Here is a 15,200-nt window from a genome sequence, read left to right as displayed (position 1 = left end):
TCAGCTACTTGATTCAGATTGTCGTTAAAATGAACCTTAAAAGCGATTGTGCCTGGTCCAAGGACATTCAAAAAAATTTCCACAGATGGGTGGCAGTATCATTTATCTTCCTCTTCTTCCTCCTCCTCCTCCTATCATCATCATCTACTATTACAAACAATAGCATCCTTCCATTAGGCATGTCTATCAGTATAGTGCCATTGCTGTGCACACTGCAAAGAGGTCAGTGCAAGAGTGAAACGTAGATAGGAAGAAAAGATCAGGCAAGTTTAAACAGAAAAAAATAATATGAAATTATTACTACTGGCATGTTTACAATAGAGGGCTCGGGGTAGGGAAGTTATGACAAAGGCACATGGCAGTGGTAATTTCTGAGGAAGGATTTAAAGGAAGTGAAGAAGGCAATATGCCATATGCTGTCGAAAGAAAGCATTTTACTAGGCAACCATATGAAGGAAATCACTAGATGGCAGCAAAGATCTGGTGCAGTCCAGATCTATCATCATCATCTAAACCTAAACCTAAACCTAAACCTAAACCTAAACCTAAACCTAAACCTAAACCTAAACCTAAACCTAAACCTAAATCCTTCTCCCTACCTGGTAGATTCAGAACAATTTATTAACTAAACATTTTTTAAAAAATTAACAAGATATTTCTCCAAATTACTTTTAAAAATCAATTTCACTTAACTGTTTTTTTAATTGCTTGTGATCCAGGCACAAGACATAAAACCAGTGAGTTTGAAGACTAGAAATGGAGGCAAGAGACAGCCATTTTCCTACAGTGTCAAGGATGCGTGCCATCCCAGTGTTGTTGAACTACAACTCCCAGCATGTCTAATGAGAAGTACCTTGGGATTCATAATTCCCTACCTGTGTTCCATGGTACAGACTAGGAGGGAGCCTGAGGCCAGAAGATAGCAAGCTACCTTGGTAGTTCTGTCAGCTGGAACAATTCAGTAGTATGATTTCAGAAGTGTTCCTACCATGTGCCTTTCTTATTCTTGTAGCCAATACTTTTTTCACGGTGTTTTCTACTACAGTCTTTCCCACTGCTTTTCTCATTACAACCTTATTGTAGAAAGTCCATTAAGAATGTTAAGAAATGGAAAATAAACAGTTGAGACACAGTGGGAGGTCCTTTCCCTGAAGTACTTAAGATTTTTTTTGGTGCCTTTCTTTTCTGTTTCAAAATACCTAGAGTGTTATTCCATGCCATAAATGAAAAGCAGGAGGTGGGGGAGAAGGGAGAAGTTCCACTGGAAGCATTGAAAACAAAAAGTGTTTGTGATACAGAATTAGAGGACTGCAACCAAGCTCACTTCAGATTAAACACTGATATAGAATGGGCTAAAATTTCCGTTACTTTTCCCCCCAGAATACTAATTTTCTAACTTATTTCACAAACCAATGTTCTCAAATAACCTCATCTAATCAGTTTTATAATCCCTTTAAGATAATTTTGCAATGCTTGAATTTCTGTGTTGGTATAAAAAGCAGTATTTGAAGAGATGGTGTTCTGGACGAGGTAGGCTTGGATATGTCTGGAACACCATGGAGCCACCTTGAGTCCAAAGTAAGTTTGGAAAATTATCTTTTTGAAAACTAGCACAATGTCTGCACTGTTGTGGACTATAAGAAAAACTAGAACCTCCTGGAGTTCTCTAAAACTTTCCAATTTTGAAACAGTTCTTTTTACACATCCCCATTTAGAGGTGATCCTGAAGCTATTCTTCTCTTTATTTAAACCAGTTCCTTGTTCTCTTTTCAACAAGCATTGTTAAAGCAATAATAATATCCTCACAAGCACTTCCTGTCTTTTTTTTTCATTTTTTGCTGGCCAGCGTCACTTACACTACTCTATTCTTCTTTTTTTTAAAGAGACTTCTCTTTTTATTTTTTCTGTTCCAGTCATGCTATTAGTAGCTACATGCTTTTGTTTTCTTCCCTTTTTAGCCTATTTATCTCTTACTGCTTGTGTTAATATTGTTTTATACTACACCAATGCTTATTCCCTGTGACACTCTACGAAAGCAAAAGTTGGCCTTTAAAGAGGCAGGATAGAAAGAATATTGATTCTTTTGAATTTCTGTGTTCACAAAGACTCCTGAAAATACCATGGATAGCCAAGAAAACAAACAGATGGATCATCAGACAAATAACCTAGAGTTTTCATTTGAGGTACAAATGACCAGTCTCAAATTATAATACTCTGAACATATTATGTAAAGACTTAGTTCTCTGGATAATGCTGGGAAAGATGGAAGGAAAGAGAAGAAGAGGACCACCAATAGCAATATAGATGGACTCAATTACAGCAGTGATGGGTGCATCATTGGAAGACTCGAAGGACCTGGTTGGGGCCAGATGTTCCTTCAGAAAATCTATCTATGTGGTCATTAAGAGTCAATACTGACTTGATGGCACATAATCTGTCTGTCTGTCTGTCTGTCTGTCTATCCATCCCTTTATTTATTATCATACCATTGTATAATTATACCTTCACCCCACCTCTGTGGGTCAAGTGCTGCAGTATCTAACCAATCCACACATTGGTTAGATACTTCCTAAGAAAACAAAGAGTGGAAAGCACCTATCCCACCCTCTACTTTCCATGGATCAGGTTCTAGCAGATGGCTAAACCCGCCACTTTAGTCATCTGTCAAAACTTGCTGTTTCCACAGCCACACCCCTCATTAGGGAGAGCGATTGATGGATGTTTTCCCATGGGCAAGAAATTCCCCAATTTTTTCACCCTATTTACTTCTTAGTAAACAGTTAGGGTGGCACCACTTGCCAGCCTCATTACTGAGGCAAGATCGATATTGGCTATAGGGAGATAACAAATTATAATGACTTACTTTTGTGCTGCCTCACAAATGGGAGGATGGGAGCCCTGAACCAGCTTCTGGATGTGCCCTAAGTTGGTAACCTAGCCTATACCTTCTCTATCTTACTAAAAAGCATTATGTGAAAGAATTATATTTATCTGGGTAAAGACATGTCCCATATTGATAACTCTAGGAACTGATTCTCTGTAAAATATACCATATGAAAACTGCAGAGTGTATTTGTAAGAACACAGCTTGTGAGAAGGAGAAGGCTTTCTTTTGAGTCAGTTTATTGTTCTCTCTAGCTCAGCATGGTCTCAATTTACTGGTAATAGCTCACTAAACCTTCAGACCTTTCCCAGACCTTTTGTATGGAAACACTGTGCTCTATCACTACCTATAGCCTTTCCCTTTCTGACCTGTCAACTTAGAGGATATAAACAATAATACATCACTTCTAGCACTTGCATGCAAGATTTAAACACATTCTAGGTAGCATAGTTACACTCACATTGGACCAATGTAACACCAAATCTGAAAATGGGTGCTCTTGATGCAGATTCTATATATCAGTATCCTACATAATGACACCATTCCAATATTTCATAGATCAGAGCAATGTACGGTTAATTTTAAAACAAAAACATTTTGACGTATCCTATATGAAAATAGCCTTGAGAGAGAGAGGGAGAGGGAGAGATTAGAATATCAGCAAAAATAATTAATGAGAACCCAGCCTATGTATCCACACAATACCTAATTCACAAAATAAAGGTTTCTCAACATGAAACGTTATTTTAGACATATGATTTATGATAAAAAACAAAAGAACTCCCTCCTTAGAACATTTCATTTCATAATATTTCAGCCGCAAGATATAACTAGTTAATGTATTCTTCAGACAGAATGCTGGCTTGTTTATGGGTCTCTGGTTGTTGTTTTTCTGGCAATTTTGAGATTTTTAAACTTTTGCTGACCCCTCACCCCAAATAACTACCTTAGGCCACTAACAATAGCTTTTTCTTTACTTTATCCAAAATTACCCATCTAATGTTTCCTTTATCTTCTCTGTCAATGCAGCCTAGCCAGAATGTAAACCTTTTATGTGGTTTACAGGCTTTCATTCTAAACAAGGTCATATCAGGTGCAAAGAAATGACGGCACAACCTTTCTTTTCCACTTGTTGCTGACATAGAGAAACCATAGGTAAAAGTGCTTCCCAGGACAGTTGCCATCAGCTTTCAGCTATCACAACATTTTTCAGAGTTCTCCTGTCCTGTGTAAAGTAATATGCTGTTCTTTTACTCACAAAAAAGTGGTAAATAACCACAAGCCTTTTAAAGCCCTACACTAGCCTTCCTTGACCAGCTATGTTGTGATCACAAGTCCCATAATTGCTAGTCACAGCACATCAGGAATACACCAGAAGGGATAAGACTACTCTATATAGATAAAGTCGTAGTATCCCAAGAAATCCTTCCCCCGATCAAAAAAAAGTAATCAGGGAAAGTAAATGGCAATTTGGCAATGGAATTTTTGGGGGAATAAGAACGAGTCCTTAACAGAGGTACTGTATAAAAAAGTGGCAGAGCTTTGAGTACATGGTTACAGCCACCCTGTTGATTTTTCTTTTTTAACCCTCCCTGTGGACACCCTTGGTCCTTAAGACATTTACCCTCCTTTACTGCAAGTGAAGGTCTAAAATGATTACTGAAGAACAAGCCAAAGAGTTGGAACAGTGAGTAGCTGCCCTTCAGCTAATAATGGAGGATAAAGATTTATCAGTTAAAAAAAAGGTGGTACCATAACACAAGCTGACAGAAGAAACAACTCTCTGTAAGGAAGAGAATCAAATAAAGAAGCAAGCCCAGTGGATGAATGCAAGAGAGGCAGAAGATGTTCTGCACCACTGGAACTCAGAAACTATTTTCAGGCCTTTGAAGAAAAAGCAAGCTCTGGGACTTCAGGAGAAGGAAAAGGAACACTGCAGAAAACAGGGAAGGTTGGTGGGTCCCTGAAGGCCAGAGAGGACGCCATTGTATCCTTTGGTATCTGTGGCGGGTAAGTGACAATGAATCTGTCGCAATGCAAACTCATCTCTTCATGTGATTTTGTGTGATGTTGTGATACAAGTACAAAAGGGTGGAGCTTGCACTATGGTGTCACGATCTGTGCTTTGTCATTTTGGAACTGATGCTTTTACTGCACCCTGCAAGAAGAAAAAGAAAAGAGTTGTGATGTTTTTGTGACTTATCACTATGAAGAACTTAAAATTATGTTTTCCTGCCAGACTCATTGGCATATGAAGTATTTGCAGGGATGAGGAATGTGACAGAACAACTTCCAAAGCATATCAGCTCCACTGAAATGATCCCTTCTTGCTAATCTACATGGTGATAAATGATGCTGCAAAGAATAACCAGGGACTTTGAAGATTTAGGGGAAAAGTTCAAGAATCTGGATGTAAGATGATTTTCTCATCCGGCCTTCCAGTCCATGAAAGGCTTGGAAAGAGAAAGAATCATGGTAACCTGAATGACTGGCTAGGCAAATGAGATTATGAGGAGTTGCTTGGTTTCTATAATCATGGTCTGAGTTATCAGCATGATGGACTGCTAGCACAAGATTGTTCCTTGTAGGACTTATTAAAAATATGTTTGGCCAAAGCATAACAAACTTGATCAGATACAGACCTGTTCCCAGTAGAAGGATATGTGGATGTGGTAGTGGTGGTGGGCCTATGAAATCCCTTAGTAAACATTGGAAAGAATATTGGCTCATAAAGTTTATGGAAATAAAACATGCTTCTAATAAGGGTGATTTCATGAACATTTCCATTGAAATGAACATAGATACAGAGCTTGGCACAAGGTTTCACAGCAGCTCCCTCCCAAACAGAAACGCGCGTCAGCACCATGGCATGTGAAATGTTACGATGTACAGTGCACATTGAAACAGTGAACATGACATACTGCCCCCAAAAGAAAGAAAACACTAAGCAGCAGGCTTCAAAGGGTAAGCCAAGTGGAAACGGCTAACTAAATCAGGAGCATTAACGTGGCAAGCAGGCACCCATTTAGGATGAGGAAAGTGTTTCCAGTGGATCAGATACTGGAGGGTGCCTCGAAGCTTGTGAGAATCAACAACCTCCTTGACTTCAAAGTGCTGTTGGCTGTCAATCATGATTGGACCAGGAGGAGGAGGTTGGGGATGCCAGTGGGAAGAGTGGTGGACAGGCTTGAGCAGGCTGCAATGGAAAACAGGGTCCAAGCGTTTCAAATTGTGAGGCAGGTCCAACTTAACAGTAACTGGATTGATAAGACCAACAATAGGGAAAGGACCAATGAACTTGGGAGCAAGTTTTTTAGAGGGTTGTGGGGACTTGATGAATTTGGTAGATAGATATACTTGATCCCCAGTTTTGAAATTGTGTTGCAAAGAACGATGTTTATCAGCTTGAAACTTGTAAGCAGCCTGGGCATCAGCCAAAGCCTGTTGAATCACTGGCCAGGAATCAGCAAGCTTAACAGCCCAGTCAGAGGCAGAACAGGATTGGGGAGGGGGTTGTGGCAGCTCAGGGATGGGAACAAAGTCGTGACCAGAAACCACACGAAAAGGGGTTTGCCCGGTACTCTGATGGACGCATTGTTGTAAGCCACTTCAGCAAAAGGCAGCAAGTCCACCCAATTGTCCTGATGGTAGTTAATGTATGCTCTAAGGAATTGTTCAAGGGCGGAGTTCAAAATCTCAGTAGATCCGTCAGTCTCAGGATGGGACGAGGTGGACAGCGCCTGTTTGGTGCCAATCAATTTTAAAAATGATTTCTGAAACTGGGAAGTAAACCGTGTCCCGCGGTCACTGACCAAACGGGAGGGGCTACCATGGAGACGGTAGATGTGGATGAGAAATAGGCGGGCCAATTGCGGGGCCGACAGGATGGACGCACATGGAATGAAATGGGCTTGTTTGGAGAAAAAATCTTTTACAACCCAAACGACAGTTTTCTTCTGACTGGGAGGTAGGTCCACAATAAAATCCATAGAAATCTCATCCCAGAGACGGGATGGGCTGGCCACTGGCTGTAGAAGCCCCTATGGTTTTCCTCCTTTTCGCTTTGACATGGCACAAACAGGACAGGAAGCAATATAGTCTTTTACATTACGCCTTAAGATTGGCCACCAAAATTGACGGCAAACCAAATGCAAGGTTTTGACAAAACCAAAGTGTCCAGCAAGTTTATCATCATGGGAACGCTGCAAAACATCAGCTCTTAAAGTTTCAGGCACATAAAGGCAGTGTTCCACCCACGCCAGACCGTTTTCAAAAGAAACATTGTCTCTATTAGCTAGCAACCAAGTGTCAGATTTCAGTGCCTGGAGAAAGTCCTTCTGTAACTGACAAGGAACTTGCACTTTCCGCTTCCCAGATGGGGCTGGGGGTGGGGTTGCCTGCGCACGGGTCTGGCTCCGAGTGATGGCAACCAGGCCCCGTTGTGGTTCAATGAGAACAGTCCCAACTATATCTACCACATCGTCAAGGTCCTGAGGTAAATGTGACAAAGCATCGGCCATTTCATCCCAGGTGATCAACTCTGCGGGCGATTCACTGGGTGCTGGTTGCTCTGGTTCTCTCCCATCGTCGGATTCCTCCACCTCAGGGCTGGAACTCATATCCTGCCAGAAACCTGAAGGTTCTGGGGTGAGGCTCAGTTCTCCACTCTTGACGGTTGACTTGGGCATCAAGCCAGTCGGTTCCTCAAGTCCCCCGGTCGTGAGCTTGGACTCGGCCATCGTTAACTATTTTCCCTCACAAGAAACTAACCTTGGTAGGAGCTAATGGTACAACTTTGGTGATTCTCAGCTTTATGTAATGGTTGCCTATTCTAGAACACCATCAGACTCATGAGCAGGATCACAAAGATATCTGATTTATTAAAGAATAGTATGCAGGATCACAAAGAAAGCTGAGAATGAAAAAAGTGTGCCAAATGCAAACTAAAACCCCCTGGTACAAATGAGACCCTCCCCCCGTAGAAACTTCCCAAGCTCACAATCCCAGGTGCTCCTAATGGCTTCTGATGGTCCACGGGAAAAGTCCTTGAACAGAGCACATAACCCAAACACATTCCATTGAAATGAACATAGATACAGAGCTTGGCACAAGGTTTCACATCAGCTCCCTCCCAAACAGAAACGCGTGTCAGCACCATGGCATGTGAAACATTACGATGTACAGTGCACATTGAAACAGTGAACATGACACCAATTAATCCAGCATTCTGTTTCACACAGTGGCCAACTAGATGCACTTGAGCATGCATTTCCACTGCCCTTCCTAGCAGTCAATATTTAAGGCATACTGCCTGTCGTTCTAGAGACAAGCAGTACTGACAGAGTCATCAAAATTAGTAGCCACTGATAGCCTGATCTGGCCTAACAAAAAAGAGAAGTAAGTAAAAGTAATTAACAATTTATGTTTGCAAAGTTGGATCTTAATTTTAGGTGGTACTGTGGCCAAAAGAAAAACATGTGGCTAAGGTAAGTTGAAGGTAACTGAGTCCTCAAAATATGAAGTTGAGATTTTAGCCAATAGAAATGTGATTTCTATAGCAAATTTCTCTGTTATTCCCCATGTCAAGCATTAGAATCATAGAACTGGTAGGCCATTTAGGTTACCAAGTCCAGCTCTTGTTCAGAAGAGGAATTTAAATTATTCTCCTTATGGGTAGCACTAATATATATATATATATATGCTTTTCAGCAACAGTTGCACATATTTAGTTCTTTATGGAGAGCATTGATTGGCTAATGGTGTTCTATGTTTGTTCTATGGATTCTGAGGTCTTCAGGATTCTATTTGCTGCATTTCAGATTACATGTGGTTATTATTAGGAGTATCTTCTTGATCTCTGGCTACTCACCATTTCTATCCACTGAGTTCATATATTACCCTCATAACCTAATTATTTGGTTTTGCCTTACTGCTGTGTAAACCCAACTGTTGTGATTTGTAGATCTGTGGTTTAAGATTCAGCATTACTTGTAGATCCAGCCAATTCAGATTTATTTTTATGTGATGTGCTAAATCAGCCATTGAAGCCACCATCTGTCATGAAATATTCACTTAATCCATGACTGGCAAACCTATGTGTCATGTTCACCGTTCCAATGTTGCTGGTACATTGTAACGTTTCGCATGTCATTTCACTGATACGTGTTTCATCTGGGAAGGGAGGAGGATTCCATCTCGGGGAGTTGTTATCTGTTGGCTGCTGGGTTGGAATGTGTTTGGGTTATCTCGTGTGTTCAAGGTTACTTTCCCAGGATAGCAGTTGAAACGGTTACCAACACCTGGGGGGGGGGGAGTTTGCAACGGCAGGGCGAGGGGAGGGATTACGTTTGAGGTTTTTAGTTTGTATTTGGCGCGCTTTTACTCATTCTCAGCTTTCTCTGTATTTGCATACTATTCTTTAATAAATCAGATATCATTAAGTACCTGCTTGTGAGTCTGAGTCTATTAGGATAGGCAATCATTACACTATGACCTTTCAGTTATTGCTGAGCTATAATTCTGGAGTCCTAGAATTTGCAATTCAGCAAAAAATGGAAAGTCACATAGATTTTGTGCTCTCGCTTAACCAAAGAAAAGTAGCAAATATGAAAACCAGAATGCAAAATCTTCTGCTTGGGTAATGTGTGTACATATTAGTATATACAGAAATATTTTAAATATAGCAAGATAGAATAAAATAACCACATCACACTTTCTAGCATACTTTGCTTTTCTCAATAAGCCTGATCTGTGAATTTTGCTTCTTCCCAAAGTAAACTTCTTTGCCGTTCTAGATCTTGAAGTATGAAATGACATCCCATGTTCTTATTTAGTTTGGGTGCTGTTGTCAGTAGTTGTGACATGAGGAAATATTTTTGCAGAAATGGCCACTTGGAAGTCTTTAAAATCACACAAATTAATTCCATGATTATGAATGACTTTATTAAGAACACAGCCAAATCAGCCCCTTCTGTTAATAGGATTTTCAAATACTTTGCATTTCCATTTATTGATAATAGATTAAAGAAAAGAAATTATTTCAGAAATGATAAAGACAGAAAATGATTAATGCCAGAAATGAATATCAAATGATTATAGATTTTGAGATTCATCATGAAAAATATAATTAAAATATATAATAGTTATGGATTCAGAAATGGCCAGTGGATCACTGAGGAATTTTAGAACTATATTGACTTAAAGATGTTATAATGCTTTCAGGTTTACAAGCCCTTCAGAGAACCACTAAATTGCACATTTCAACCATTTTGCTGCTATACATTTGTGGCTGATTTCTTCTTTATTGTGGTCAGAGGTTTATTTAAGCCTAAGGCAGCTTTCAGGAAAACCTCTCATTTGGAAATAAACCTATCTCATTCATAGAATTTTACTGGAATGGGGGGGGGGGACTTCTATTTATTGGCTTCTATTTATTACCATCCTATGTTCATTCAGTCTTCTTCCATCTTCTTTTATATCATCACCCTATCCCTAAATCTATTGATGAGAAGGCAGTACATGACATAGAATCAATTCTGCTAGTTCAACATACATTTCAAATAATGTTGGCAGGCCAAGTTCTACATAACCATATTTTGATTTGTACATCATTATAAGATTGCAGAGATTAGAACACCATTTTATTAACTTAAAAACAAAAACATTTCTTGGCATTACCTAAAACAGAATACACCTTTCATTTCTAATTTGAAAAACAAAGTCTGAAACAACAGTGAACATCTGATCCTCTATCTGGAAAAATCTTTTTCGCTGGAAAGGGAGAAAAACTCTAAAGAAAACAGGAAGAGAGATTTTATAATATGAACAGCAATTTGACATGAAGCGCTTTTCATTTGCTGGGAGTCTTCAAACAGAAGCTTGGGAAGCACTTTTTGAGAAGAAACTTCCACTCTGGATTTGTGTACTGAGCAGAGGATTGATCTACATCATCTCCAACTCTGAGATTCTATGTTACATCCCCACCCTCCTGTAGAAGAATGCTAAAATTAGGATTTTATAAATGTAGAATATTTATACCCCATTTTATATACATGAAAAGCATTGCAAGTAGCTTGCAGAATATTGTCAGAATAAAATTACTATAAAATCAAAAATCCTTGGAGGCAAGGATGTGGGTTGAGCAGCTTGAGAATGCACTTTGTGTATCTGAAGAGCTTCTCAGTTATTCCATTTAGCTTCTCATGTTGGTTGCCCTGTTTTCTGCCTCATCCTGTCCAGGAATCTTTGCTTCAGTATATGGATGCATCATCATATGGACCCAAATGTGACAAACGCATTCTTGGGCTAGAGGGAGGGATTCTTCCATGGTAAGGGGAGAACTGCTCACACAAGAGTTTCAGGTATCTTCTGAATTTCACTCCAACAAAGACATAGAGAATTGGGTTGATACAGCAGTGACAGTATGCTATTTTGCGGCTGATGTCAAAAGCAAAGAAGATGTGATTGCGGGTTTGACATTCCGGTTTGATGACATGCTGAAGAGACAAAACGTACACAAAGTTAAGCACGTTGTAAGGGGCCCAACTCAAGAAAAAGACCACCACAATGGCAAATATGAGTCTCACAGTTCTGTGCCTCCTTTGAGACCTTGATCTAAGCAGAATCTTAAGCATACCAATATAACAAGCTACAATGATAAGAAAAGATAGGAGGAAAAATGTTATTTGCACGCTCATCTCTACCAGCTTCCAGGTGAATGACTCTTGGTACTCACAGCGCTGTTTGCCATCAGTATCAATTATGACTTGGATAAAAATGATCTCAGGTACCGCAACCATTACACTGCTGCTCCAAATGGCCAAGCTTACCAGCATGCCACATTTTTTTGTCTGTGTTCTCATTGTTGATAAGGGATCAACTACAGCCAGGTACCGCAGGATAGTCATGATGGTGAGAAAGATGACACCACCATAGTAGCTGATAGAAAAGACAGCACTCACAGCCTTGCAGAGAAAGCCACCAAAAATCCATCCATAATAATGATATGCAATCCAGAAAGGCAGAGTGCATGAGAAGGTCAAGTCAGTGATGCAAAGATTCAGGATGAAGAGGTTTGTTAAGGACTTGAGATTTTCATATTTCATTACAATCCACAAGACTAGGCTGTTTCCTAGCAGGCTGAAGAAGAAGATCAGAGAATAAAGGATGCAAGTAAATGTAGCGCTGAATCTGGAGGTCTCATCCATTAAACAATAATTAGTTTCCATTGGGGTGTAATCATAAAACGTTGTATTTGTGATCCATTCAGCATCATATATTAGGTCAGTCATTTGGATTTGTTGCAGGTTTGCTCACTTCTGCCACTGTGAGGACTGTTTCTGAAACCAACAGGTTAAAAGTACTGGTAACAGCAGAACAAAGAAAAGAAGAAGGAAGTTACTCAGTCAATTGCTGTCCACCTACCTTTGAATTGTTAATATATAATGTGGGCCCCCATTGTCAACACATTTAGAATTTTGGAATGTTGGCAGCTTATTCATCTATCCATTGTATTTATATCCTCCTTTTCTCTGAGCGGTCAAGGCTGAGAGGCCAAGGTGAATTTCTTAGGGATCTTCCCTATATCTATCTCCATGATAACAATTGCTTGGGTATTCTTACAAAATAACTGTCATGGTGGAAATGATCAGTCACAAAACCACCATTTACAAGGAGGCAAAATCTGAACTTCCAAGAAGCTTGCCACCACTTGAGCTTGCCTTGATCTCTGGACAGGTGACAGCAAACAAACCTCTGGGCTGCTGCAACATAATTGTTTTTACTTTCAAGATTGTCTTTAAGAGTATGAAGACTCTGAAGCATTCATGGCAGATGCTGGCCCGTTGCTTTGCCTCAGGCTAGCTTCCCATGTGTTTTAAATGAAAAGAAATAGATAGGTGGGCAGGGAGGTAGAAGAAATATCAGGTGAAGCATGGAGTCTAATGGGCACTCATGGAGGTGTCTTTAAGTACATTTGCATCCATAGGTGCCATGCTGACTGATAAAGGCACCTGAAAGCAGGTACATAAATATTAGATGATGAAGAAGGATGTTGGACATTGCTGGTGTTGTATGTGTGCTATCTGGACTGGAGTTGTGAAGTGAATCCAGGCAGAGCTGCAGCTGAGGGCCTACAGGAGCCAGCAAGTTCTGAAAGAAAGAATGAACTGGCTGGTAGAAAAAAACTTCAGCATTAGGAAAGGATAGACCAGAGCAAGGACAGCTTGGCAATGGTGCTGGAATTCTAAGAAGCTCAGGAAAGTGTTATTTTTCTCTCTTTCCATCCTTCTCCCTAAGCTAAAAGCAAGCCCCCAGAGTGAAAGTGCTAATGAAGTGAACATATAAAAATTGGGATAAGGAACAGTGAATTGAAGAGGGAGGGAGATGAGACAATTAAGAAACTGTAAAAAGCTCCCTAGAGAAAAGTCTGTATAGATTTTTAAGCTGAGGCCACTGTATATGTTAGAAATCTGTACAAAAATAATCTAAAATCACTGTAGGAAATAAATATCACTGTAGTTTAGATAGAACAGTGTGTTGTTGTCTGGAAAGTTCCTGTCCCTTTCCCCACTCTTTGGCACTTGGTCCATAGCTTCTTCGGTTCTGGCTGATTTTGAAAGGACTCAACATCTTTCTATTTCTAGGAAAGGAAAAAGCATTCAGGCTCTCTTTTCATGCCTATGTGACAAAGTGCATTTTAACCTTGTGAAGATATTGACTGAGTCTTTCTAGCATGCAGTTCACAGTCCTCAATATGGTGAATGCAATATGGTTCACCACACAAGGAATTCTTTGCCATCAGAGACGGTGACAGTAAAATAGATTTAAAAGTGGAAAGGCTGAAGCTGGCAAGGCAGGAACTAAGGTCAGATGTTATATAATCCATCATGTAAACATGGAATAGATGTCAATCTTCAAGGCTGAAGAATAGCTGAAAGGGCAAAATTAGATGGCCATGTCAAACTGCTGAACCCCAGTTTTTGAGCCAGCAAAAAAATATGCTAGCATACAATTTGCTGCTCTGATTGCCAAGCCTTTTCTACCCTAGTAATGAGGCCAGCAGCTGGTGCTGCCCTCACATTTTAATCCGAAACAAGTCAAGGGAAGCAATAGGTGGAGTCCCCTGGCTTCATTTCTCCTTCCACCACACATAATCTCCTGGCAAGAAAACAACTGCCAATCGATTGCCCTAATGTGGGCTGGGGCAGTGTTGGGTGAATGTAAGTGGATGCTTGGAATAATGTGTTTAGCCACTCAAACGAGTTATCTGACTGCCTGGCCACAGGCATGTTAAAAGCACTAAGCCTGTCTTTGGGGTGTAGGATGAAATGAGTGGGAGCAATCAGTAATGAACAAGGTCTGTCCACAACTAGGGCTGCAAGGAATGACAGTGTTGTAATAAACCCACGTCTGCTCTCATAGCTGGCAGCATCTAGAAGCAGGCAGAATAGAGTAGGCAAATTGGTGCTGTCCACAACTAAAGAAAAAAAAAGTCAAAAGAACATTAATGGAAAATCCTTTGTTGACAGAAGCAGCAAAAAACTCGTAATGCATCCAGTGATGATAGAATTACCAATGCACAGCTGGAGGAACCCAGCTCTCTTTCCTGGTTTAATTCAACTTTTCATGAAGCACAGGACTACTGCTTTCCTGCTGTAAAAAACAGGTCTAGCTTTCTTCCATAAGAGCACTAAAGTCATATTTATTTGGAGTCTATGTAGATTTGACCAGCACTTCAGAAACTTCTGATCTGGCATTATACATACAGGCAGCTGTGTCAGGGGAAACTGTTCCTAAATGCTTCCCTTGGGGCCCACTGATTACACTGTCCCATCTGAATTTTAATATTTTTACATTATTCTAATTAAAAACATAGATATGAGGTTCACGTGTTGCAAAGCAGCAGTTGTCATGCTATACTGTATATGTTTATCTATCAAACTAAAAAGGATAGTGATTTCTTGTGTATCTATTCCATCTTTTATCCTCATTAATGGATTTAAGGGAGAAGAGTAAGGAAAAAGATGGAAGAAACATGGGAAACTGTAGGAGGGATACCAAAGGGTAATAACATTTCCTGAGGCTAGCTAAAAACTATATAAAAGGGGCAGAGCAACAGTACCATCTTTTACCAGTCCCTTCACCATTCCCCAAAGAAATCCTTCAGTTTGGTGTTATGTTTAAAAAAACAAAGTGAATCTAAAAAAAAGGATCTGCAAATTAAAAGTAATATTTCAGAAAGACCAGCTGTTGGAAGAGAACTACATTATTAATTTACTATTTAACACCCTGGTCTCAATTATGCTAATGGAACAGC

General features: G+C 39.9%; 1 protein-coding gene across 1 annotated transcript; it reads right to left on the bottom strand.

Annotated features, from left to right (window-relative positions):
* Window positions 1-10,430: 10,430 nt before the first annotated feature.
* Window positions 10,431-12,227, bottom strand: XCR1 (X-C motif chemokine receptor 1). The gene has a single exon (XM_063301945.1). It carries the CDS (start codon window positions 12,172-12,174, stop codon window positions 11,134-11,136), a length of 1,041 nt encoding a protein of 346 aa, XP_063158015.1. The 5' UTR covers window positions 12,175-12,227; the 3' UTR covers window positions 10,431-11,133.
* Between the last annotated feature and the right edge of the window lie 2,973 nt (window positions 12,228-15,200).

Source organism: Candoia aspera, chromosome 4 (genome assembly GCF_035149785.1).
Source record: "Candoia aspera isolate rCanAsp1 chromosome 4, rCanAsp1.hap2, whole genome shotgun sequence".
In the NCBI taxonomy this organism is placed as follows: domain Eukaryota; kingdom Metazoa; phylum Chordata; class Lepidosauria; order Squamata; family Boidae; genus Candoia; species Candoia aspera.
Note: the sequence above shows the minus strand (reverse complement) of the source record. Positions and strands in the feature narration are given on the sequence as shown.